This window comes from Telmatherina bonti, assembly GCF_933228915.1.
Source record: "Telmatherina bonti genome assembly, chromosome: 14".
Taxonomy (NCBI): domain Eukaryota; kingdom Metazoa; phylum Chordata; class Actinopteri; order Atheriniformes; family Telmatherinidae; genus Telmatherina; species Telmatherina bonti.
The window spans coordinates 14,073,343-14,096,915 of record NC_136612.1 but is presented as its reverse complement, the minus strand read 5'-3'; the positions used below and the strand labels follow the sequence as shown (position 1 = coordinate 14,096,915).

The following is a 23,573-nucleotide window of genomic DNA, read 5'->3' as shown; positions in this document are numbered from 1 at the left end:
CGTGTTCGCTTTTCTGCAAAGCCCTAATCACATTAGAAGTGGCTCCGTGGCTTTGCATTCAGCCGTGTGTCATCACATTTATGGTTGCATGGAAAGTGGTCTGAGTTACACCGAGAGCTATGTTAGCATGACAGAATTTATGAATGATCACACAAAGCAATGAGCCGTGACTTCATGGTGTAATTTATGCCTCGGTGGATTGCGCACGTTATACCATTAGCTGTGTTTGTGTGTGACCTAATATAGGAGTGATCAGCTGTACAATATAATGGAAACCTCTCCCAAGTTGTCAAGGGGCACTTCTCACCCCCAAGTGTTGGTTTTAGCAGCTTGCTTGTGATATTTTGCTCAGTTTAATAGCTTGCAAAACACATGCAACATCTGGTTCAAATGGACAGAGGAAGGGGTTTGTCAGCAATGATAGACGCCTTCAATACAAACAGCTACAGGATGCAGCAGGTTGTGTCGACGTTCGACTCATCTGCAAATGTCAAAATACAGGGATAATGTTGCAACGACACTTTTTAAGGCTCTTAAATCCCCCAAGTGGCAAAGCAGGCTAAAACACAAGAGACAATGACACAATGGAGCATGTAGTTATGTTTCTGTGCTAAAAACTGGGACTTGGCTGCAGGGCTCACAAAGTGAGGGCTTGCATGACTGTAGCTACTCAGGTGGATGACATTGTAAAATATTATACAACAATGAAAAGTAGTGTCTGTGCAGAGACTGCTATTAATAGAGAAAACAACACAACTGAGTAAGTGCACTAAGAAGCAGAGCTAAAAAGCGAAAAGGGTTAGATTACTTCTGTACGTAGTGTCACTCAGCATCAAGAGGAGAAGTGGTCTGTGAAGTCTCGCTGGTCATTTTTCACGGTGGACTCGCATACTTAGCATTCCAGCACCAGACTACCGCAGCCCATTAGTAGGGCTGCAAGAACCAGCTAATTCACAATCAATCGGAGTCCAGATTTTCAACATGGATGCTGTGACTAAAGGAAAATATCACGGTCATGTGTCTCTGAGGGATACTGAAGACACACAAAGAAAGTAAAGCCAAGGTGGGAAGGGTTTCTAAACAAAGTTATGTTTCAAGAGATATAACAGTAGCAACTGTTTGTTGGAAAAGTGGCGACCTGTCATATAAATGCCATCCTTCCTAGCTCCCTGTAAACAAATTCCACCTAGATGTGTCCACTTGTTCCATTTGCAAACATCAACATTTCATGTGGCCATTCCTGGTGAAATGAGACTCTCTCTGAATTGGATTCAGAAATCAGGTTAGATCCTGGACGCACATAAAATAAATAAATACAGGATGAGAGGGCTGTCTGACCTCCTCTCCCAGTCAAAACACGGCTGCTTTCATGTAAACCTTTTCTAATGTTTGTGTTGAAAAGACACACGCCAAACATCTGAGGGAGCGAGATGTAGACACGCACCTCCCTGCACAACAGCATGTTGCTTTATAAATTCCCATTTTCTTCCCATTAAAATCACATTAAAGTGTCTTAGGATGACTCATGATGTGCAGGTAATGAGGGGGTCACTGGTTCCTGCAGGAATTCAATCTAATCCTGACCTGCTTAATACTACACCAACAAACAAAAGAAGACAAGTTGCCCCTCAGTTTTTAAACTCTCCAATCTGCCTGGTGGCACTTGCAAGCTCTCATGACCTGTGGAGTTGCCTGTGTTTTGTTCTGACCAGGCTAATGTCAGCAAGCCAACTTTAACTGGGAGCCAGTCTGTCAGCTGAATTGTGCCCCAGTCTGGCTGCAGCCCTGTCCTACTTTTCTTTTCTTTTTTTTTTAAATAAATAAATAAATAAAAAGTGTATGTATTAATTTCAGACGTAGTTATCACCTCTATTTTGTTTATTCTTTGTTTTTAGTTTCATTTAGCCAGCATCAACACAATGCCAGTGCAACTGCATTGCAAACTACTCCGGGACCCGTCTTATAGCTGGCTGCTGGTTACTGACGACAAGAACATATTACAATTCAGCGTTATCTTAAGCTCCGTCGTGCATTTTACCATAAAAAGCAACACGACAAAAAAAAAAAAGCAGCCAATGTGTAAAATACCTTACAGTAATTTGGAAAAACTGTGAAAATAACTAAAGAAAGAGCCGGCGGTGAGCCAACTCCGTAGCCCATGGGAAGCGTTCACATCCAGCAAGTAGACGCAGCCTTCCTCGTTGGTGTGTGGGAATATACTTGGGGATTTAAAAGAATTGCTAGCTACCTGTTAATCGCAGCTTCACGGGGCCATTCCGCCGGACTCCTTGGTTAGACATCTTCTCTTGATCCAAGCCTTCACTGCACGTAGTTTAAATATGTCGTTAGGTGCACAAAATAACAAGGTTTTTCAACCCTCTCCGCCAGTTTTACACAATAATGGAGTCATAGCATTGTGGCCCGGATGTGGACCGAAATGCCACAACGATAGCTCATAAATGCGAAAAAAAAAAAAAAAAGATGAAAAGGAAAAATAAAATGTGTGGGGTAGTGCTGCTGCAAAATGCATCTACTAAAAGAAAATAATAAAGGCTTTTCCTCCGCTTCACAAGTGTATACGAGCTGCGGCGGGGTCACAGCGTTTTTCTTCACATCTTCAGGAGAGTCTGAGTCCTCCTCTCAGCTCGTCGACAGCAGCTGAACTGCGGAGCCTCCGCCGGTGGATCCCGCTTCAGGAGGCGGCTGCTGCTGCTGGGAGCTGACCGGTGACGACAGCACTCTCTGGGGGCATGTGGCGTCAGCGTGAATCTCCCCCCCACCCCCTTTTTTTTTCTTTCCAAAATCTATCTTTTTTTATTTAGTTTTTTTCCTTGATCTATCCTTTTTTTTAAATTTCATTTTATTATTTCCTTAATCTATCTTTTTTTCACATAATCAATATTTTTTTCTCAATCTATCTTTTTTTACTTTATATTTTTTTAATCTTTTTTATTATTATTTTTAATTTTTCTCCTTAATCTACCTTTCTTTCCATAATCTCTTTTTTCTTCATCTATCTTATTTATTTATTTTATTTATTCCCTTAATCTATCTTTTTTTTTATTATTCTGTTTTATTTTCCTTAATACATCCTTTTTTCCCCATAATTTTTTTCTTAATCTCTTTTTTACTTTATTTTGATCTGTTTTTTATTATTTTCTTTATTTTTCCTTAATCTAATGTATATAATGTAGTTTTTTCTTAATCTATCTTTTTTCCCCTTAATCTGTCTTTTTTCCATTATCTATCTTTTTTCCTAATCTATCTTTTTTCTTAATCTATATATTTTTAATTTTTCCTTAATCTATCTTTCTTTCCATAATCTCTTTTTTCTTCATCTATCTTTTTTTAAATTATTTTTTATTTTTCCCTTTATCTTTCTTTTTTAATTATTTTTTTATTTTTCCCTTTATCTTTCTTTTTTAATTATTTATTTTATTTTATTTTCCTTAATATATCTTTTTTTCTTAATCTTTTTTATTATTATTTGCTTTATTTTATTTTTTCCTTAATCTATCTAATGAATATAATGTATCTTTTTTTCTTGATCTGTTTTTTTTCTTAACCTATCTTTATTTTTTTTTCTTCATCTATTTTTATTATTTTTTATTTTATTTTTTCCTTAATCTTTTTTCCATAATCTATTTTTTCCTAATCTCTATTTTTTCCCTTAACTTTTATTTTAAATTTTATTTGTCCTTAATCTTTTTTTTTCGTGTACATTTAACATGTGTTGAGGTAACTTACATCAAGGCAGTCTGATAGGAATGCGAGCCTAAACACTAGTTTTTAGAAAATCCAGACAGATGGATCGGTGCGGCGTCTGCAGTAATGCGGACTCTGTACCGGTCTGTCGTGGTGAAGAAGGAGCTGAGCCAGAAGGCGAAGCTCTCGATTTACCAGTCGATCTACGTTCCTACCCTCACCTATGGTCATGAGCTGTAAGACAAGACCGAAAGAACTAGATCTCGTATACAGGCCACCCTTCCTCCGCAGGGTGGCCGGGTTCTCCCTTAGAAATAGGGTGAGGAGCTCGGTCATCCGGGAGGGGCTCACATCGAGAGGAACCAGTTGAAGTGGCTCGGCTATCTGGTCAGGATGCCTCCTGGACACCTCCCTGGTGAGGTGTTCCAGGCACGTCCCTCTGGGAGGAGACCCCGGGAAGACCCAGGACACGCTGGAGGGATTATATCTCTCAGCTGGCCTAGGAACGCCTCGAGATCCCCCCCGCAGAGTTGGCAAATGTGGCTGGGGAGAGGGAAGTCTGGGCTTCCCTGCTTAGGCTGCTGCCCCCACGACCTGACCCCGGATAAGCGGCAGAAGATGGATGGATGGATTTTTATTGTTTTTATTGATCTTTTTACTTGTCTTCTGGGGTGTTATAGGAGCAGAATAATGATCTGGCTACTGTGTTGTTTTTTTCTAATTGAAATTAAACAAATTATGAGCAAAAATATAAGTTTTATACATTTTTTTTTTTAATCTACAAATATCAGCAATATCAAAGTATTGTGAGAATCACAATTTTACGACGGAGTATTAGGGTCACAATGAGAAAAAAAAATAGTGTCGGAATATTTTTTTCCTCTCTGCTTTACTAGAGAAAAGACAAAATATTACATAAGACAAAACTATTTACAGTAGTGGGTCTTGCTGTCATATATTTTCACTGTGCCATTGATTGTAGCAGTCTCTTCCTGGTACAAAACACAGCGGTTTCTCACATGTCGAGCATTTCACGGGCGTTTTTGAGTGGCACTTTCTACATTTCAGACGGCCAGCGGTTCGTTCACCGCTGATGAACACCAGCCGGTGATGAGCACCGTTTGGCCCATGTGTCTGCTGGCAGGGCCCATGTGTCTGCTGGCAGGGCCCATGTGTCTGCTGGCAGGGCCCATGTGTCTGCTGGCAGGGCCCATGTGTCTGCTGGTAGGGCCCATGTGTCTGCTGGCAGGGCCCATGTGTCTGCTGGTAGGGCCCATGTGTCTGCTGGCAGGGCCCATGTGTCTGCTGGCAGGGCCCATGTGTCTGCTGGCAGGGCCCATGTGTCTGCTGGCAGGGCCCATGTGTCTGCTGGTAGGGCCCATGTGTCTGCTGGTAGGGCCCATGTGTCTGCTGGTAGGGCCCATGTGTCTGCTGGCAGGGTCCATGTGTCTGCTGGTAGGGCCCATGTGTCTGCTGGTAGGGCCCATGTGTCTGCTGGTAGGGCCCATGTGTGCTTCCCTGTGAGCCCACCCGCCACAGCTGCTCAGCGAGGGTCTCCTGGAAAGCCTTTTGGTGCATTGGCACTTCCCCTTTTTCCTTACAAATGTCTTTGTGGAGAAGGAAGGCATTCACAACTGCAATGTCCAAAAAGTGATAAAAGAAAGTCTTATACCACTTTCTAGTTTTGTGGAGGAGTTGATAGTATCCAATCAACGCATCAGACACGCCCAGTCCTCCCATGCACCTGTATAGTTAACAATAGACATGAATATAAGATACAACTCAAATTCATAACAGACATAAATACCAGGCATATATACTACATGGTACATACCTATTGTAATCCTTCACTGCTGGAGGAACTGGCACATTCTTGACACTCCAGCTTCCACTGCTGTCCTTGAACTTCCTGCTGACCGTGTCATTCCCATGGGCTGTGTGGATCGTAGAGCAGAGGAAGACATCGCTTGTGTCTCGCCACTGTACAAAGACGAGGCGTCCATCCCGTAGCCAACGGACGCTACCACGGGGAGATGATCGATCCAGGCCATTCAGTCTCGTTTTGGGATACCTGACTCTGTTCGTTCTGATCTTTCCACAGGCCCAAATCCTCTTCTGGAGCAGATCAAGAAACAGCCTGGGACTGGTATAAAAATGATCCACAAACAATTTGTAGCCTGTTCCCAGTAACGATGTATCTGTCAGCTTCGTTACCGTGTCATAACTCAGCCCCTTACCACTGGCACTCTCACTTTTACCATCATAAACAAAAAAATCCCAGGTGTAGCCACTCCTGGAGTCAGCTAAAACAAAAAGCTTGAAGCCAAAGCGATCCAGCTTGCTCTTCACGTATTGTTTGAGCAAAATGTGCGTCTTTGAGGCAGCCATGCTCTCATCGATGAAGATGTATTGGCCTGGGTGGTAATTTTGACAGCAGGCTGCTCTCATCTCCTCGTAGAGTGGTTTCACCTTTCCGAGACGGTCAAATTGATGCCACGCCAGCTTTCCAAACCTGGGCTTGATGACTCTCCCCTGCTGCTGCTGTCCCTCTGGGTTTTGGTGCTCCTCTGGAAGGAGCTGGTCCTTCTTCATCTGAAGAAGTTCTGCTCGCTCCCCTGGTGGGTTCCCACTCAGAATCAGATGACTGACTAATAAATACAAACAAGAAGAAGTTAGGTTTTTATCCCACATTAGTACTGTGACTGTAATGAGTGCATGTTCTAACACACAAGTGTGCCACAATCACACAGATAAATCAATACCAGCTGATGTTCTTTCTCTCTTTTTGTATTTATGTACAAATGTTTGCAACTGGATGGAAATATAGATGCTGAACCGCTGCATCTGGTCTTTTTGCTTTTATGCACTTTGGCTGCACAAACCCACACAAACAGGAAGGTCTTGTGCTTGGTTTTTTAAACAGAGTTTTCAAACAAACCAGGTTCCACTTCTTTAGCAGGCCAAAAGGAAACACTGTAAATGAATCTACAGTGAAAAGGTGAACAAAGAAAACAAATACAACGCCGCCAACACATCTCAACACACACGTGCACAAAGTAAACAAGCACTCGCCCCCAACCCCGTAAACAACATATTTACTTATTTCTCCTTTTCATTTTAAATAATCTAAACAGCTTATAAAGAAAAAAAAAAGATAATATAACTGTATATAAAACTTTGCTCTTACTTCTCATGGTCTTCACCTGCAGAAACCGCATCTTCTTCCTCAGAGTCAGAGACGTCTTCCTCTGAAAAATCACTGTCCCTCCGTGTGAGGGACTCCACCACCTCTTCGCACGTGTATTTTCGTTTCTGGGCACGTTTTGCCATTGTTCATCCAGAAATAAAGCGGACAAAACAAGGGTTCTTCTGCTTTAGCACACAAACGCGCTTTCTGAAGCCCATTTTAAATCCCACACCCAGAAGCGGTACGTCGCCGTGATAAGGAATTTGATTGGCTATACGTCAGTGGCGTCAGAACTGGCGTCAGAGCTGATAGGCCAGACCTGGAAGCGGAAGAGTGTGTGATAAATTGACCCCAGGACTGACATCCAGTGGATATTATTGGCAAAGCAGAAACAATTATCAATCAAGTTGATCAAAAAAGATATAAATATATCTTTATATGCAGTACCAGTCAAAAGTTTTGACACACCTTCTCACTTAGTGTTTTTTCTTTATTTTTTTTATTTTCTTTATTGCAGAGTACAAGTAAGTACATCCACACTATTAAGGAACTATGTGGAATTATGTAGTAAACAAAAAAGTGGTAAATAAATCAGAATGTGTTTTATATTTTAGATTCTTAAAAGTAACCACCTTTTGCTTTGATGACAGCTTGGCACACTCATGACATTCTCTCTATCAGCTTCATAAGGCAGGCACCTGGAATGGCTTATCAATAGCCTCAAATGAGTTTCTGGAGATGTTGAGCACTTGTTAGATGCTCTGCCTTCACTCTTTGGTCCAAAACCGCCCAAACCATCTCAAGTGAGTTAAGGTCAAGTGATTGTGGAAGCCAAGTTGTCTTATGCAGCACTCCATCATTCTGTTTCTTGGTCAAACATCCCCTACACAGTCTGGAGGTGTGTTTGGGATCATTGCCCTCTTGAACTGAAATTAAATGAAATGAAAAATACTTTATTAATCCCCAAAGAGAAATTCTATATTGTAGTATATAATAATTAATTTGAGGAGGTCTTGTTCCAGAGGCAGATGGCTGCTGGCAGGAATGATCTTCTGTATCTTTCAGTCTTACATCGGACCTGAAGAAGCCTCTCACTGAACACACTTAGCTGTTTCATCACTGTGTTGTGGAGAGGGTGTGAAGAATCCTCCATCATCTTCATCAGCTTGTGCAGCATTCTTCTTTGGACAATCAGCTCCAGCGGCTCCAGAGTTACTCCCAGCACAGAAGCAGCTTTCTTGATCAGTTTGTTGATTCTCTTCAAGTCTCTGGTTCTGATGCTACTACCCCAGCAGATGCTGCAAAGCTGACTGCACTCTCCACAACAGATTTATAGAAGATATGCAACATCTTGGTGCAGTCGTTAAAAGATCTCAGCTTCCTTAAGAAGTACAGTCTGCTCTGACCTTTCTTGTAGATGTAGTCAGTGTTGCATTTCCAGTCCAGTTTGTTGTCCAGTTGAACTCCAAGATACTTGTATTCCTCCACCACCTCCACCTCCTCTCCCAGGATGGAAACAGTGCTTTGTTTATTCTTCTTCCTCCTGAAGTCAACAATCATCTCTTTTGTTTTGCTGGTATTTAATATGAGATGATTGTCACCGCACCATTTAACAAACTGACTGACCAGTTCTCTGTACTCTGCTTCTTGTCCATCACTGATACACCCCACAACTGCAGAGTCATCAGAGTATTTCTGCAGATGACAGGACTCAGTTGTACTGGAAGTCTGAGGTGTACAGAGTGAATAGGAATGGCCAGAGAACAGTTCCTTGTGGTGCACCAGTGCTGCTGACCTCCATCTCAGAGACACAACCTTTCAGTCTCACAAACTGTGGTCTGTTTGTGAGCTAGTCATAGATCCAGGTGGTTGTGGAGGTATCCACCTGGGACTTATGGAGCTTCTCACATAACAAAGCAGGCTGAATGGTATTAAAAGCACTTGAGAAATGAAAGAACATGACCCTCAGAGTGCTGCCTGAATGATCCAGATGAGAGTGTGCTCTCTGGAGCAGGTATATGATGGCATCTTCAACCCCAAGTCCATTATGATATGCAAACTGTAATGGGTCCTGAAAGGTGTTTACTTGCTTGTTGAGGTGAGCCAGTAAGAGTTTCTCCAGGACTTTCATGATGTGAGGTGTCAGGGCAACTGGTCTGTAGTCACTTGATTCAGCTGGTTGTGTTTTTTTAGGCACTGGAACAAGGCAGGAGGTTTTCCACAGCACTGGGACTCTATTTTGTCTCAGACTGGTGTTGAAAAGGTGCTGGAGAATCGGACATAGTTGTTTTGAGCAGGTCTTGAGAACTCTGGGACTGACACCATCTGGACCAGCAGCCTTGTTCTGGTTCAGTTTCTCAAGTTGCTTCATAACCTGATTGGGGGATACAAACAAGGTGGAGGTCTCAGGATGTCCTGTTGTGGAGGAAGATGAAGCTGTGTTCTGGTCCATGACTGAGCTGCAGGGTGACAGATTGGAGGTGTGACAGGAAAGCAGTGGGCTTATGGAGGGTGTGTGGTCTGTTGGGCTGGAGGTAGGGGGTGAACTGAACCTGTTGAAGAATATGTTCAGCTCATTAGCTCTATACACACACACACACACACACACACACACATATATATATATATATATATATATATATATATATATATATATATATATATATATATATATATATATATATATATATATATATATATATATATATATATATATATATATATATGTATATATATATACATATATACAATTCTTATTTCATATATATATTTATATATATATATATATATATATATATATATATATATATATATATATATATATATATATATATATATATATATATATATATATATATATATATATATATGCATGCATCTATACATATTATGTGATACTAGTTACTATTGTGTTTAAATTAAAACAATAAGCCTACTACCAATTTAGTTCCTTATGGGATTATCTGGGAGTAATTTTAATTTTATTTCATAAAAATGGGAAAAGCATTATTCCACTTCACACTTTCTAAAGAAATGTTCATTTCCATTCTAAGAAATATAATTGTTACAAAACGCCTGAATAGGATAAAGTTTTTGTAGGTACATGGATCAATGCTTGGATTTTTGTTTGCAATCTACTTCCCCAGTAAAGCAATTCAAGAAGAAAACCTGAAATTCACAGGTCCAGAAACAGTTTTATGCTGTGTAGACCAACAGGAAAACTCCACCCGACGACAAGGCCTGATTAAATAGATCCCCAAGCCAAAAAGACAAATTAAGTATTGAAAACTGGAGACCAATTAGTTTACTGAATAGTGATGCAAAGATATTGGCCATGATCTTCGCCAAAAGATTAAAATTAGGTTTAGACAAAATGATGGATGAGGCACAATCAGGTTTTATGCCTGGTAGAAATATTTGGAACAACATCTGTCTGGTTTTGCATGATTAACATCCATCGAGGTATTCTATTCTATTCTATTCTATTCTATTCTATTCTATTCTATTCTATTCTATTCTCCAGTCATTTAGCAGACGCTTTTATCCAGCGACTTACATATGAGTGAGAACAACACAAGCAGGAAATCAAACAGTAGAGGATACCATAGGAAGATGCTGGTGGACTGTCCAGTTGGATGTAGATCCTTGCATGAAGTGCTACAGGCTTTTTTGTTTGTTTGTTTGTTTTTTGTTTACTCCCTTCCCACCACATAATATCATCTATGTTATAATACAAAGAACTAATACCATAAAGTTTGTTGCAAAGAAATGGGCTAAGTTCTCCAACTTTCCAACAACTATAGCTAAACTAAGTGTTGAAGTGCTTCTTGAAGAGCTGAGTCTTCAGCTTGCTCTTAAAAGTAGACAGGGACTCTGCAGAGCCACCATCCTCTGTTCTTGAGTCTTGCTAGTGATTTAGTCCCATGTACTGGTGGAAACACGATGCGTCTAGAGACATAGTTGCCTTTTTTGTTCCTCCAGGTTACAGAAATTATGGCTGTACATATAAAAACTAGGTCATTTTATGGCATCATAGCAGCAGACAAAGAAATTAAAATATCAAAACTCACCGGTGACACAATTATAATCTTATCTAATAAAAATGAGGTTGCCAAAGTGGTCCAGTGTATGGATACATTTTCCAAAGTATCTGGACTACAAATGAACTTAAACAAATCTGTGTTATTGCCACTAAATTAATGTGGCATGTTGGAGATAAATGGTATTCCTGTAAAGAACACCTTCACACATTCGGGTATTGTTATTTTTAAAAATGAAAAAGCAACAATTTAAATTATGACCCAATAGTTAAACAAATAACAAAAGAATTTAACATGTGGTTAATGAGGGATCTTTCCTTCAGTGGCAGAGTCTTACTGTTCAAGGCTGAAGGGATATCAAGATCTGTTTCTGTGTCTCTGGCTCTAGGAATGCCGACTACTACATATAAAAAAAAAAACTAGACCAGATTCTATTCAATTTCATCTGGAGAAATAAACATAATTATCTGAAAAAAAGAGGCATCGAAATTACTCTACAAACATAATTTCTCACCTACAAACTATTACATTTGGAATAACAGGTGCATTCTTAATAAAAAAAATAGACCTTTATCTAACAAAAAACTGGGTAAATAATGGTATAGTCTTAGTCTCACAACTTATGAAAGTTTATGGTAAACTGTTACTTTATAAAGAATTTATCTGTAAACTTGATATTACAGTTCCACTGAAGGAATATAATGTTTTTACTGCTATCCCAAGGAATGTTTTACAGCTACTCGTAGGATCTATATCTGAGCATTATATGACGGCTCCAGTAAATAATATTTTTCCTGGAAATGTAGACATTACCAAAGACAAATGTTGTAACAAATACATTAGAAATCTTTTGGTAAATTTAACCGTTTCTTCTGCTAAATATGTTTGGACATCTCTCTTTATTTAAATTGACTGCAAAAAGATGTGGTTAATGAATGATACATTTTTTCTTAGCAATAAGAAGTTTCTTACAAAATTATTCACAAAGTTTATCCAGCAAAAAACACTTCAAGAAAATTTCATATCGAGGTGGATTACTTTTGCACTTTTTACAGCCTGGATGAAGAAACTATTGAACATGTATTTTATCACTGTTTGTTACCTAAATTGTTCTGGTTTAATGTGCAGACTTCTATTAGAAGGAAAACAGAACATTTTGTACATCTGCAAGAGAAGGACATTTTACTTTATTTTGAAGATTAAAAAAATGTGAAAAAGGACTTGACTGTTTTTGTACAACTTGTTTTACTCTTGGTAAAGATTCACATTCATAAAAGGAAATGGGCTGACGGCAAGCCGAGCTTTGCAAAGTTTTTACAAGAACTTTTTCAATACAGAACCATCATTAGAGATCTTGAAAACCCAAACGCCTTAAAAACTACATGAATTTACAATCAATTCTTATTTCACTGATAAAGCTCTCCTACTGATACTTTGTCTCATGGGTACATGTATGGGCGTATCTACAGGTGTTTATATGTGTTTTCCACAGCCATAATATTCTATTTGTACCTCTTTTTAACTGTGACCACCTGACTTATCAGTTTATATTCTGTATTTTTGTTTGATTGTGTCACAAAAGAAAACAAACAACAACATGAAAACTGAGTAAAACTGACCCAGAATCAGATATGAAGATGATTATGAATCATTGTTATTATCGTTATTATCATAATCATCATTATGAATGATGATTGATGGAGATGATGGTGGATTCTTCACACCCTCTCCACCACACAGTGAAGAAACAACAGTGTGTTCAGTGAGAGGCTTCTTCAGGTCTGATTTAACCTCCTGACTACCAGTAGTTCAATTTGTCCTCTGTGGAGGACCTTTGTAAACCTAAATATTTTCATCTCCCTGAATGCTACTAAACTAACACCTTCTGGTCTTTAAAGAGGACATTTAGTGCTTTTAAATGGTACCTCATTTGAGGGGAGGGGGGTTGTGAACTTTCTTTCTCTCTTCAAGAAAAATGGCCTCCACTGCAACATGCATATTTCATGGGAAGAGTAAAAGTGCATAATACTTTTCTTTTTTTGGTGATTTTTACTTGAAATTTTGTAGTTATATTTTCATTGAATATCTTATAAACGCATTAAATCGTTTCTTAGATAAATATAACTATATTTTACTACAATATTTAAAAGTTTAAGCAATGTCCTCCATAGTGGACATTTTTTTTCCTGGTAGTCAGGAGGATAAGACTGAAAGATACAGAAGATCATTCCTGCCAGCAGCCTCCGGAACAAGACCTCCTTGAGTCAATTATTATCTACTGCGATATTAAATTTCCTTTTGGGGATTAATAAAGTATTTTTTAAATTTCATTTTCATTAAATTGTCATATTTAAATATCTCGCGAGATTTGGGGTGAGTGACGTAATTTCCGCCACGCTCCGTGATTTTTTTTTTCAAACTGTCCAATCAGAGCAGCCGTCCGGATGCTTTTGCTCAAACAACCCAATCAGGAGACTTTTCTGCAGGAATTTAAAGGTCTGTGCGGCTTTTTCTTGGTATTGCAACTCCTGCTTCAGACTCAAGTAAGTGTGACTGCTGCTTATTTAACAATTGAACACAATTTACCCGTTTTTCTTCACGTATTTTGTGAAACTTGCTGAATGCCTATTTAAACTGATCTAAGTCAGCTGTCACGGAGAAGGTTTGCTGGCGTGGACTTTTGTTTTCCACGAAGTTTCCACAGAATCACGAGGCTTAAAAGTAGACCAACTATAAAAATACTTTAAATTGTTTTTCTGTTCATCTTTGCAGGACTTACACCACATTTCCATCGTTGCTTTGCCACTCAGCTCCACGAAAATGTCCGAGAACGTCGTGCGTCTCAACAAGTTTAAGAACAAAGGCAAAGACACAAATGTGAGTTTTTAACCGAGTAAAAAAAGTACTTTTCTTGTAAAACTACTACAAATCTTGTGTTTAACTTGGACATGATTGCAGGAGCTTCGACGCAGGAGGGTGGAGGTGAACGTGGAGCTCCGTAAAGCCAAGAAAGATGACCAGATGTTCAAGAGGAGAAATGTGGCCGCAGAGCCGGAAGAGGCGACTTCTCCTCTGCAAGAAAGAACCCAGAACTGTCAGGTAAGCTGTGTAAAATGCTCCTGGAAACTGGTCATCTGGATTAATCACCTCTTATCTTTATTTATTTTAACAAAAAGAGTTCAAACAGCAATAAATTTGCCTCAGTGGTATATGTATGGGCGTATGCACAGGTGAAGATACTCCATTGTGTGTGTATTTTCCAGTCTTCATATTCTCTTTGTACCTCTTTTTAACTGTGACCACCTGACTTATCAGTTTATGTATTTTTAGTTCATTATATAATAGGGGAAAAAACAAAAACAAAAAACCAAACCATAGACATCATGAAAACCGAGTAAAACTGACCCAGAATGAGATTTCATGCTCATTATTTAAACTTCTCCTGAATTTTACAGCAATAAATTTAAAGTGTAGTTAAATGGATTTTTTTTTTTTTTTTTTTTTTTTTAAATCCCTTTTGTTTCTAAACAAAATTCCCTGCCATGGAGATGATTGTTTTCTAATGATCAGACAGTTGCCTCATTTCATGACCAGTATATTAATATTTGCAGAGTTTCAGACAGTGGACAGTTGAAGAGATCGTCTCAGGAGTGAATAGTCAGAGTCGTGAGTCCCAGCTTCAGGCTACACAGGCTGCACGGTAATAAAAAGACCACAGATTACTCATCTGTCATTCATGTGAAATACTTATAAAGAATAAAAGAATTTATTTTTATTGATGCTCTTCTGGTTGCAGGAAGCTGCTGTCTCGTGACAAACATCCTCCCATTGACCAGATGATCAGCGCTGGTCTGATCCCTAAATTTGTCTCCTTCCTGGGGTTGTCAGACTGTGCTCCCATCCAGTTTGAGGCGTCCTGGGCTCTGACGAACATCGCCTCTGGGACGTCCAATCAGACAGCTGCTGTCGTGGAGGGCGGGGCCATTCCTGCGTTTATTAACCTGGTCTCATCCCCCCACCAGCACATCAGCGAACAGGCAGTCTGGGCTCTTGGAAACATTGCTGGTAATTGAATATTTTCTTGGTAGTTTGCACTTTTATTGACTGTAGAAGAAGTCACAGCTGATATGATTGGTTGTTTTTAATCTGTATTTTAGGTGATGGATCAGGACTTAGAGACAGAGTCATCAAACATGGAGCTGTGGCCCCTCTGCTCAGTCTGCTAGCAGGCCCAGACCTGAATGTGTTCAGTGTAAGAGCTTTTCTCCATGCTTCCTAAACTAAGTCACTCTTTTAAATGGTTTGACTTTTAGCCACTAGATGGCGCCCTAACCCAGTTAAACACTTCTCTCGCTGGGTTTCTTTGCAGCCCGGCTACCTCAGGAACGTGACATGGACCCTGTCAAACCTGTGCCGCAACAAGAACCCCTCCCCTCCTCTGCATGCCATCAAGCAGATCTTACCAACTCTTATCCGCCTCCTCCACCACGAGGATCCGGAAGTGCTGGCTGACGCTTGCTGGGCCGTTTCATACCTGACGGACGGTTCCAACGACCGCATCGAGGTGGTGGTCGAGACCGGTTTGGTTCCCCGTCTGGTGCAGCTGCTTGGCTTTGACGAACTGCCTGTAGTTGTACGTATAAACCTCCACATCAGTGCTTCAGCGTGAGCTTTTAGTGCAGATTTGCACCCTGTCATCGCATGAAACGATCCCGTTCACCTTTCCCCTCAGACTCCGGCGTTGCGTGCCATCGGCAACATCGTGACCGGAACAGACGAGCAGACTCAGGCTGCGCTGGATGCTGGCGCCCTGTCCATGTTCCCACAACTGCTGCGCCACAAAAAAGCCAACATTCAGAAGGAGGCAGCCTGGACTCTGTCCAACATCACAGCAGGGAAAGACACTCAGATCCAGGAGGTCATCAATGCAGGCCTCGTCCCGTACATGGTCGACATGCTTGTGCGGGTACGACTCCTTACAGAGGACTACGTGCATTAAAAACAAATTTATCCTGCTCAACTTACCAACTTTTCTTTTTGTGTTGCAGGGTGACTACAAAACCCAGAAGGAGGCTGTGTGGGCGGTCACAAACTTCACCAGTGGGGGCACGGTTCAGCAGGTGGTCTACCTCGTGCAGGCCAACGTGCTGGAGCCTCTTCTGAATCTGCTCTCGTCCAAGGACAGCAAAATAGTCCTCGTAATCCTGGACGCCATCGCCAACATCTTCATGGTGAGCGCGTGGTGAAGCCAGAGTGGCGGCCTGAGCCCCAACGTCCTTGACTTGGGTGTGATGTGACATGTTGTGACATGTTTGTGCCGCTTCGCTGCAGGCTGGGGATAAAATCGGGGAGTCGGACAAGCTGAGTCTAATGATCGAAGAGTGCGGAGGTCTAGACAAGATCGAGTCGCTGCAGACTCACGAGAATGAGATGGTCTACAAAGCCGCCCTCAACCTGATTGAGAAGTACTTCTCAGACGAGGTAGGCGTCGGACAGATTAGACATTTCTGCACCGAAGTTATTCTCCTTAATAATTTATTTTCCTTTTGAAAGGAGGAGGTGGTGGAGTGTGTGGCCCCCGAAGCAACCGATGACGGTTACGCTTTCCAGATCAGTGAAAACCAGAGCACTTTCAACTTCTAGAAGACTTTGTCCTTCTTGTCTCTACTTTGTCTTCATTGATGCTGTTTGTCTTTTTGTTCATGTGGTTCTGTATGTACTGTACATACCGGCACTTTTTTAACGTTCAAGAAATGTTTGTAAATAAAGTTGATGTATCGGGCTTTGTCTTCAGGCGTGTTATTGGAGGTCTGGTGTGTGTCTTGCAGTGAAGACAACTACAGCGCAGTAACGACTGTTTAGACTGTAATGAGGATGAATTGAGCCCAATGTGGGTGTGTTTCAACCATTTCAACTGAGAAACTCAGGAAATCCAGTTTAGTTTTCCCATGTATTGTCTGTAGGGGAATTAAAATGACTCATTTGCTCCATAAAGTCATCCTAATGTGGAGTGTTTTTAAATATTTGCACTTTAAGACAGTGGGAGGAGGTTATGTTAAAATATAATGTAAAATATATGTGGGTATATAATGTAACAATTTATATATTATAGTAATAAAAGGTGTTATAATGGGCCCTTTAAATATTTGTGCTTTAAGACAGCGGGAGAAGGGTATAAAATACATCGTGTGTGTATATATCTATATAATGTAACAATATATATTATAGTAATTATAAAAGGTGTTATAATGGGCCTTTTGGGAAAAAAAAAAAAAGCCTGTTGACTGAGCTTTAGAGGAAAACTTATGTAACAATATGAATAATGCAACAATACAACCACTTTTCAGTCAGTTCAAGTACAGATATTTGAGTTGTCAACACTGAGAACTAATTCCTAATAAATGTCACTGGTGAGGGCCGTGGACCAGAAGGTCAGATGCCACTAGAGTGGTTTATTATGTGACATACGAGACGGGTCATGCTGGGGCAGTACTCTAAATGTGAGGCTTAAAAACTGCCAGAATCTTCATAAACAAGAAGGATAAAGTGGGTTTTGGTGCTTTCATTTCACCGCTGTGAAAAAGCAGGAGAAAGTATATTTAAAAAAAAAAAAAAAAAAGCAAATGTAGGTCTGAAAACTGTCAGATCAGTAGACTGACATCTTCCTCTCAGGTTGTCGACAGCTGACCTGCGACAACCTGTTTTAATATGTTAATTATGTTGTGTTTAGCATTTTGTTCAGCAGAAAGTGTTTTATAAATAAAGCTGGCTTGGCTAGTACTGAGAGCATGTCTGTGGACTGATGTGTGTGTACATGTAAACCTTCCATCGTGTGTATTTTAGCTGCTTTACATTACAAACACCACACCAAGAAGCTTTTTCATTTTTATTAAGTTCCATATACATCAATATTTCTTCAGCTTAATACAAAAAAAAGAAACAAAAAAAAAAAAAGGTAAAGTCCAAATCTCGTTCATTTTTACAGACGGGGCAGAAACCTTCAGATGTCTCCTTTCATCCCTCTCATTTCCACCGTACTTCCAGGTGATGCAGGAGTTGAACCTATCAGACTACCAGTGTGTCCAGTAAGTCCCACCGTCTCTCATGCCACTTCAGACTAAACGACGAGTGGAAATGGATGAACATTTGTTCCTCTATAAACATCTGAACTCGGACACGAAACTCTTGATACATGATGCTCAGTAAAACTCAGCCATTATAAGTCGGTGTTCAGTTTTCCATTTCAGTGGACGTGAAAACCACAAAAAAATGGCCTGAAAATGATTTTTTTTTTTTTTTCCCCTCTTCATATTTTAAACCGAGTATGGAAATAAAAACTACAATCAAAAAATAAAGATCATGGAAATATGAGATCTCCTTTAAGAGTTTTTTTTCCTTTTTTTTTTCGAGGTAAACTTTCTTCTGAAATGCCTCAGTTGTTCCGGCTCCTCTGTACAGGCCCACAGATGAAGACGGGTCCCGCAAAGCCCCCTCTCCCCCCGAAAAGAGGGCAGAGGGGCAGCTCGGCGTGACGGATGGTTGCCCCCCACCGGTCGCACGGCGGAGCATCACAGAGTCACAGTTCAGAAACACCATTATTATTGGCAAGTGCATTTTTTTCGTTTGTGTTTTTGCAACGTACAGACGCTTCCTAAGAGGCTGAAGAAGACTGAAGCTTGTTGTTATGAGACCTACAGGATGTGGAAAGAGGGAAGAGTTGAAAGCTCTTCTCATTTATTCAGCAATTACAGCTTAATAACCACTTAACAGATGCAAAGCAACCAGTCAAGAGATTCTGCAGCCATGCTGGTGTAATTAACTGGGAATGATGAAACCTTCCACAACTACAAAACCAGCGAAGAGGAATTCCTCGCTCTTATCGGGACATCTTAAACTCATAAAACTAATATAAAATGATTCATTCCATTATTTAAAACGGTCAAATGCAAGCAGAGATAACGCACAAGCAACTGTACGCCGTAAAACACATGTGCATTCAACATCTGGATGAAGTCAAACTGAGGGGGAAACATACAAAATGCCTCATAAATATATCTCTCAATAATAAAATATGCAGCTTTATTTATTTTCGTCTACATTCTCAGAGCCCAAACTTAATGTCCAACAGAAATAAATACAAGTTAGAAACTAAAAACGCAGTTAAAATCCCTCCAAACAGCATCTAAGCTGGTGTGATGGACTGTTCGGAGAGGCTTCAGATCTGGGACGAGAACATGATGATGGTGATGATGATGAGGATGATTTCAACACTTTGCTGTCTTTACAGTGTACTAAGCTTCCTGAAAACCTAAACAAAAGCACATGTGGTGTTTGGGTGTGTTCATCTCTGCTTTTTTTGTGTGTCTGTTTTGGAAACAAAGCTTTCATGTCATTATCACTAGAGACCCCCAGCATCCAGTCCAGACTCCAGCTAGACTGGCCCACCTAAGAATCTGACAATCTGTAAGAAAGAAAAACATGGGATGGCTTGAATAAAAATAATTTAAAAAAAAAAAAACATGCAGAAAAAGGTGGACAGACACAAATGCGAGATGACGACACGACACTGGACATGCTCTCAGGTCTGCAAAGCAAACTTAACAAAAAAAAGCATCTGATGTAAATAAATGAAATTCTGCTCAAACGTGACTTCTGCACATGCGTGTGGTACGAGGAAAATAAAGAGGAAGGATGCTGTGAAAGCACGAATGAAGCGTTTCACCTCACCTGCTCGCTTTAAAGCCTTTCAGCTTCTGCACGAAGAAGGCTTCAAGCACCTCGGCGCACTGAAAGAAGGGCGTGTCGTTTGGGTTGTAATAACGGCAGTTGTCGAAGATTTTGGTCACGTCTGCCACAAACTCTGTGAGCTTCTGGTAATGTCGGTTTTGCAAGCGGGTTTCCATCGTTGAAAAGTCTAAGCAGGACAGACAAATGGGAAGCAGAGGTTGAAGATAAATCCTCCAGGAGAAATTTGCACAATAAAAGATCAGTAATTAACCTTGGAAAATTGCATCGCTTTTAACTGGTGCAAATAAACAAACATGCAAGTATTTTTACATGAAACAGTAGGTCTTGTTTTTAGCATTACTGCTAATTTACATATTGCTCCTTAGTCGCTCACAGACAGACTTTTAACAACTCGTATATAATAACCGGATACGGACAGAAATGGTAACAAACTGCTTGTGATGCATATTGTACAATGTAGTGCTGTAGCATATTGGAAAAAAAACATGACATTGCAACTTTTGCTAACCCTGCGATATGACAAAATTACAGGAATTTTTCAACAGATGACTTGAACAGCACTTCAAAGTAGAAAAGCACTCAGAGCAGAAACCTCCAACAAAAGCCACAGTTCTCTACATATTGTAATTATTTGTTCTCTTCCTACGATGAAAATCCCGAATGCCTCCTATCTTTTCATATTCTGGATCATAGTATCTGGAAGGATTCCTTTACCTGGATCAGTCTGAGATGTATTTTACAACCTGATGGAAGCTTGTCCTGTATTTTTTCCTAAGTGCTGCGACCATTTTTGTTGAAGTTTGTGATGGCCAGACCAATGGCCACACATGTAAAAAGGCGGTAAAAGCACCACATTGTCAGTTACTGAGTTTTCTTTATATTTAAACTTAGTTTAAATGCTTTGGTTTCTTTTTGTTAGCGCGCACATTAAGGAGCCACTGTTTGTGTTTTGTTTAATCTTGTTTCTTTGTTTACTGGTGCTGAAGGGATTAGCTTGGGCATTGGGGGGCAGGAGTGTGGACAGGAGGGAAGCCAGTGAGCAGGAAGTGCCACGGGTCTTTGGGAAGACCTCATCTTCAGAGGAGGAGATTAATAGTTTTGTTTCCTTAAATGTTTGTTCATTTTCTTTTCCATTTTTGAGTAGTTTTTGTTAAGAATAATTAAGCTAACAGGTTCTGTTTCTTTGTGTAGTTTGTTAGCATGTTTAATGTGTTACCCCATATGTTTTGTAACTGGTCTGATCAGCCAGTATTTAAGTTCTCCTTTGTTTCTTGTTTATCAGGTCAGTATGTTTTTGTGTTATGTCGATTATGTTCCCTAATCTGTTAGTTTAGTTATTTTCAGACTTTGATTTAGGTTTTGCATAGTTGACCTCTTTTAAAGGCCTAATTCATTTATGTTGTTTGGGCAAATAAAACCCTTTTCTTTTGAAGCCACCTGTGTTCCTCTTCCTTCACCAGCTTGGTCCCTCACAGAGTTACGTGCACAAAATGTTGAAATTGGCCATATCTCACAATGTTAAAGAATGCTTTAAAAAGTTCCTGGATCCAAACGGTGATCCGGATCACCACCAAAATTAAATCAGTTCTTCCTTTTTTACAGTTCTAACAACTCCTGAAAGTTTCATGAAAATCTGTCCATAACTCTGAGTTATTTTGAACACAAACAAACAAGCGATAAAAACACAACCTCATTGGTGAAGGTACAGTGCAGGACTCCGGCCATCTTGTTGACATTAACCTGCACTGATCTCCCCTCCTTTTGTAAATCTTACAAGCATGTTTTGTCTGTATTTGAGTTATTCTGGTTACCTTTCATTACTTGCTTTGTTTGTGCTTCGACATAAGTACATGTTTTTTTGTGCAAATGTTAAATGTGTTTTATCATTAAGGTTTGTTTAACACCATAAACAATAATACCAACCCACTGGAAACAAACAAACAAACCTGTTAGTCAGACACCTTCCAAATTGATGAAAACATCTATGGTGGTTCATTTGCCTCCTAAACTGCAGGATGTGACTATTGCACTGAAACAATTTTTGTGCTATATTGTATATAGCTAGACATCTATTGTATAAAGATATCCATTGTATTTAGCTAAATATCTAGCTTGATATATAGATATGACTGTGTATAGATAAAATAAAGTGTTTTATAAATGTAGCACAGAACGGTGGGACAAATCTGTCATTTTCTTAACCAACAGATTTTAATTTTATGTCTCCATCTTGCAGGTGCATCACAGAGAACAGTGGACATGTGCACAAACCTTTTCTATGTGCTTCATGTGTGTTTCAGGCTGAGAGGGGTTTTAGATATAAAGAACACGCTGGGTGAGTTAAATGTGGCTGCTTTTACTAAGTGTTAGCTCGATGGATGGGATGATGAGCAGGTGAGAATTCCTGAAGAAAGGGTTGACGGCTGCAGATGCAACAAGGTTCATAAATGAAACTGTAGCGGTGTAGAGGACAGCGCCATGTGCAGAGGACATCTGTTTTCTCCACAACATTGTGACTGTGTGTAGTTCTTTGACTGACATGAACACGTCCACATGTTGCAACGCATTGAGGACTGATATATTCAGAGGTTTCACACACAGTGGAGCACACACACGGTGCTTGTTCTGGGAATCTATGTAGTCTTTTAGCATGTATACGTACTGTAACATGACAACTCCATTTAAAGGAAATTCAGTGTCATTGACACAGATAACTTAAAAAAAAAAAAAAAAAATCTGCTTTTGATTTGGAGGTTAAATCAGTTTTTATGATTAGGTCTTACCCATTGGTTCCTTAATTACACGGTAATAATCAGGCGCGTCGTGCGGATCTACTGGTTCGAGGAAAGGCCACGCCATTTTGTGCGCCTGAAATGAAACAAAATGAGAAGAGAATTAAAAACAAGACTAAATACAGAAGATGGGATCAACGGAAAATTCCTGTCTGGTGGGAAAAAATCGTAACAAACACATTTAACACATTCACGGCTAGTTCACACACACTCATATACACACACAGATACACACACACTCACACAGGTTCACGGTTTTTAATCCTAATTTTCTTCACAGACAAACGTTGGAGGTTGCAGATTAATAACCTGAATGTGAAGTGAGAACGCTACAGATGTAGCGTGTGTGAAGGTTTCCGAGGCACTGCAGAGGAGTCGTTAGCAAGAAGCCACTGTTAATAATTAAGGGTAATAAATAAATAAATTCATCACATATAAACTGAAAAATGGGACAGATTTGGTTTTTTTTGCAACATTTTAGTGTAAAATACTTCTCTAAGAGTCGTGCCTCGCAGATTATTTTAATTACTAATATTTTATTTATTATTCAGTTGATCTGTTGTTTTATTTAGATATTCTAAAGTGTATTGTTTTATACTGATTTTTATTAATAGAAAAAGGCAGAAAGAGAAAAACCAGGCTAGAAACAGGCAGAAAGGAGGCCAAACAGCAATGGCTTGAACACTAACAATAACAGTTATTTTGGGAGTCCATGAAAAGAGACGGAACAATAATTTAATTTTTTATTAATTTATCTTAAATTAATAAAATGAAAAAAGTCTGTGTATTAAAAAGGAAAACTTTTTTATATAAAAACCAGAATAATAATGATCAGCGTCTCGTAATATGTAACGATATACCCTCTCACACACACAGAGGTCTCCTACCTGTAACGATCGTAATATCCTTTTCAACCCTTCGTAGTCTTTGTCTGTGAGTGGCGAGAGTACCGTCATGGCGTCTTCTGTGGACTGACACTGCGGACACACGTACACGTCGATGTGATTGGCTTCGCTCTGCAGGATGCCCACGCAGCGGCCATGGTACCAGTTCTGGCAGCGATCGCAGCCAATGTAAAACCTGCGGAGGACATGGCCACAG

At 39.9% G+C, this 23,573-nt stretch overlaps 3 protein-coding genes across 6 annotated transcripts in view; 1 reads left to right on the top strand and 2 right to left on the bottom strand.

Moving 5' to 3' along the window:
* Positions 1-2,376, bottom strand: part of smurf2 (SMAD specific E3 ubiquitin protein ligase 2) — a 67,118-nt gene extending 64,742 nt beyond the window's left edge. For both annotated transcript variants that reach the window (XM_079252491.1, XM_079252492.1), the window contains exon 1: positions 2,249-2,376. In XM_079252491.1, coding sequence (XP_079108617.1) covers positions 2,249-2,300 — 52 coding nt within the window. In that variant the 5' untranslated portion in view covers positions 2,301-2,376. The remainder of the gene's footprint in view (positions 1-2,248) is intronic.
* An 11,376-nt stretch (positions 2,377-13,752) lies between these two features.
* Positions 13,753-16,575, top strand: kpna2 (karyopherin alpha 2 (RAG cohort 1, importin alpha 1); the record flags this gene model as incomplete). The annotated part of the gene is made up of 10 exons (XM_079252360.1): positions 13,753-13,809; positions 13,891-14,031; positions 14,544-14,632; positions 14,729-14,997; positions 15,090-15,184; positions 15,302-15,565; positions 15,665-15,898; positions 15,981-16,163; positions 16,264-16,413; positions 16,486-16,575. The coding sequence occupies 10 exons, from the start codon at positions 13,753-13,755 to the stop codon at positions 16,573-16,575; spliced, it is 1,572 nt and encodes a 523-aa protein (XP_079108486.1).
* A 1,318-nt stretch (positions 16,576-17,893) lies between these two features.
* The window catches only part of bptf (bromodomain PHD finger transcription factor), a 31,532-nt gene continuing 25,852 nt past the window's right edge, over positions 17,894-23,573 (bottom strand). For 2 of the 3 annotated variants that reach the window (XM_079253610.1, XM_079253611.1), the window contains exons 27-30: positions 23,360-23,552; positions 22,464-22,548; positions 19,660-19,846; positions 17,894-18,623 (exon numbers count right to left, since the gene is read on the bottom strand). In XM_079253610.1, the coding sequence (XP_079109736.1) occupies positions 18,584-18,623; positions 19,660-19,846; positions 22,464-22,548; positions 23,360-23,552 (505 nt within the window). In that variant the 3' untranslated portion in view covers positions 17,894-18,583. Of the gene's footprint in view, positions 19,394-19,659; positions 19,847-22,463; positions 22,549-23,359; positions 23,553-23,573 lie in introns of all 3 variants that reach the window. The other variant, XM_079253612.1, reaches the window with a different exon arrangement.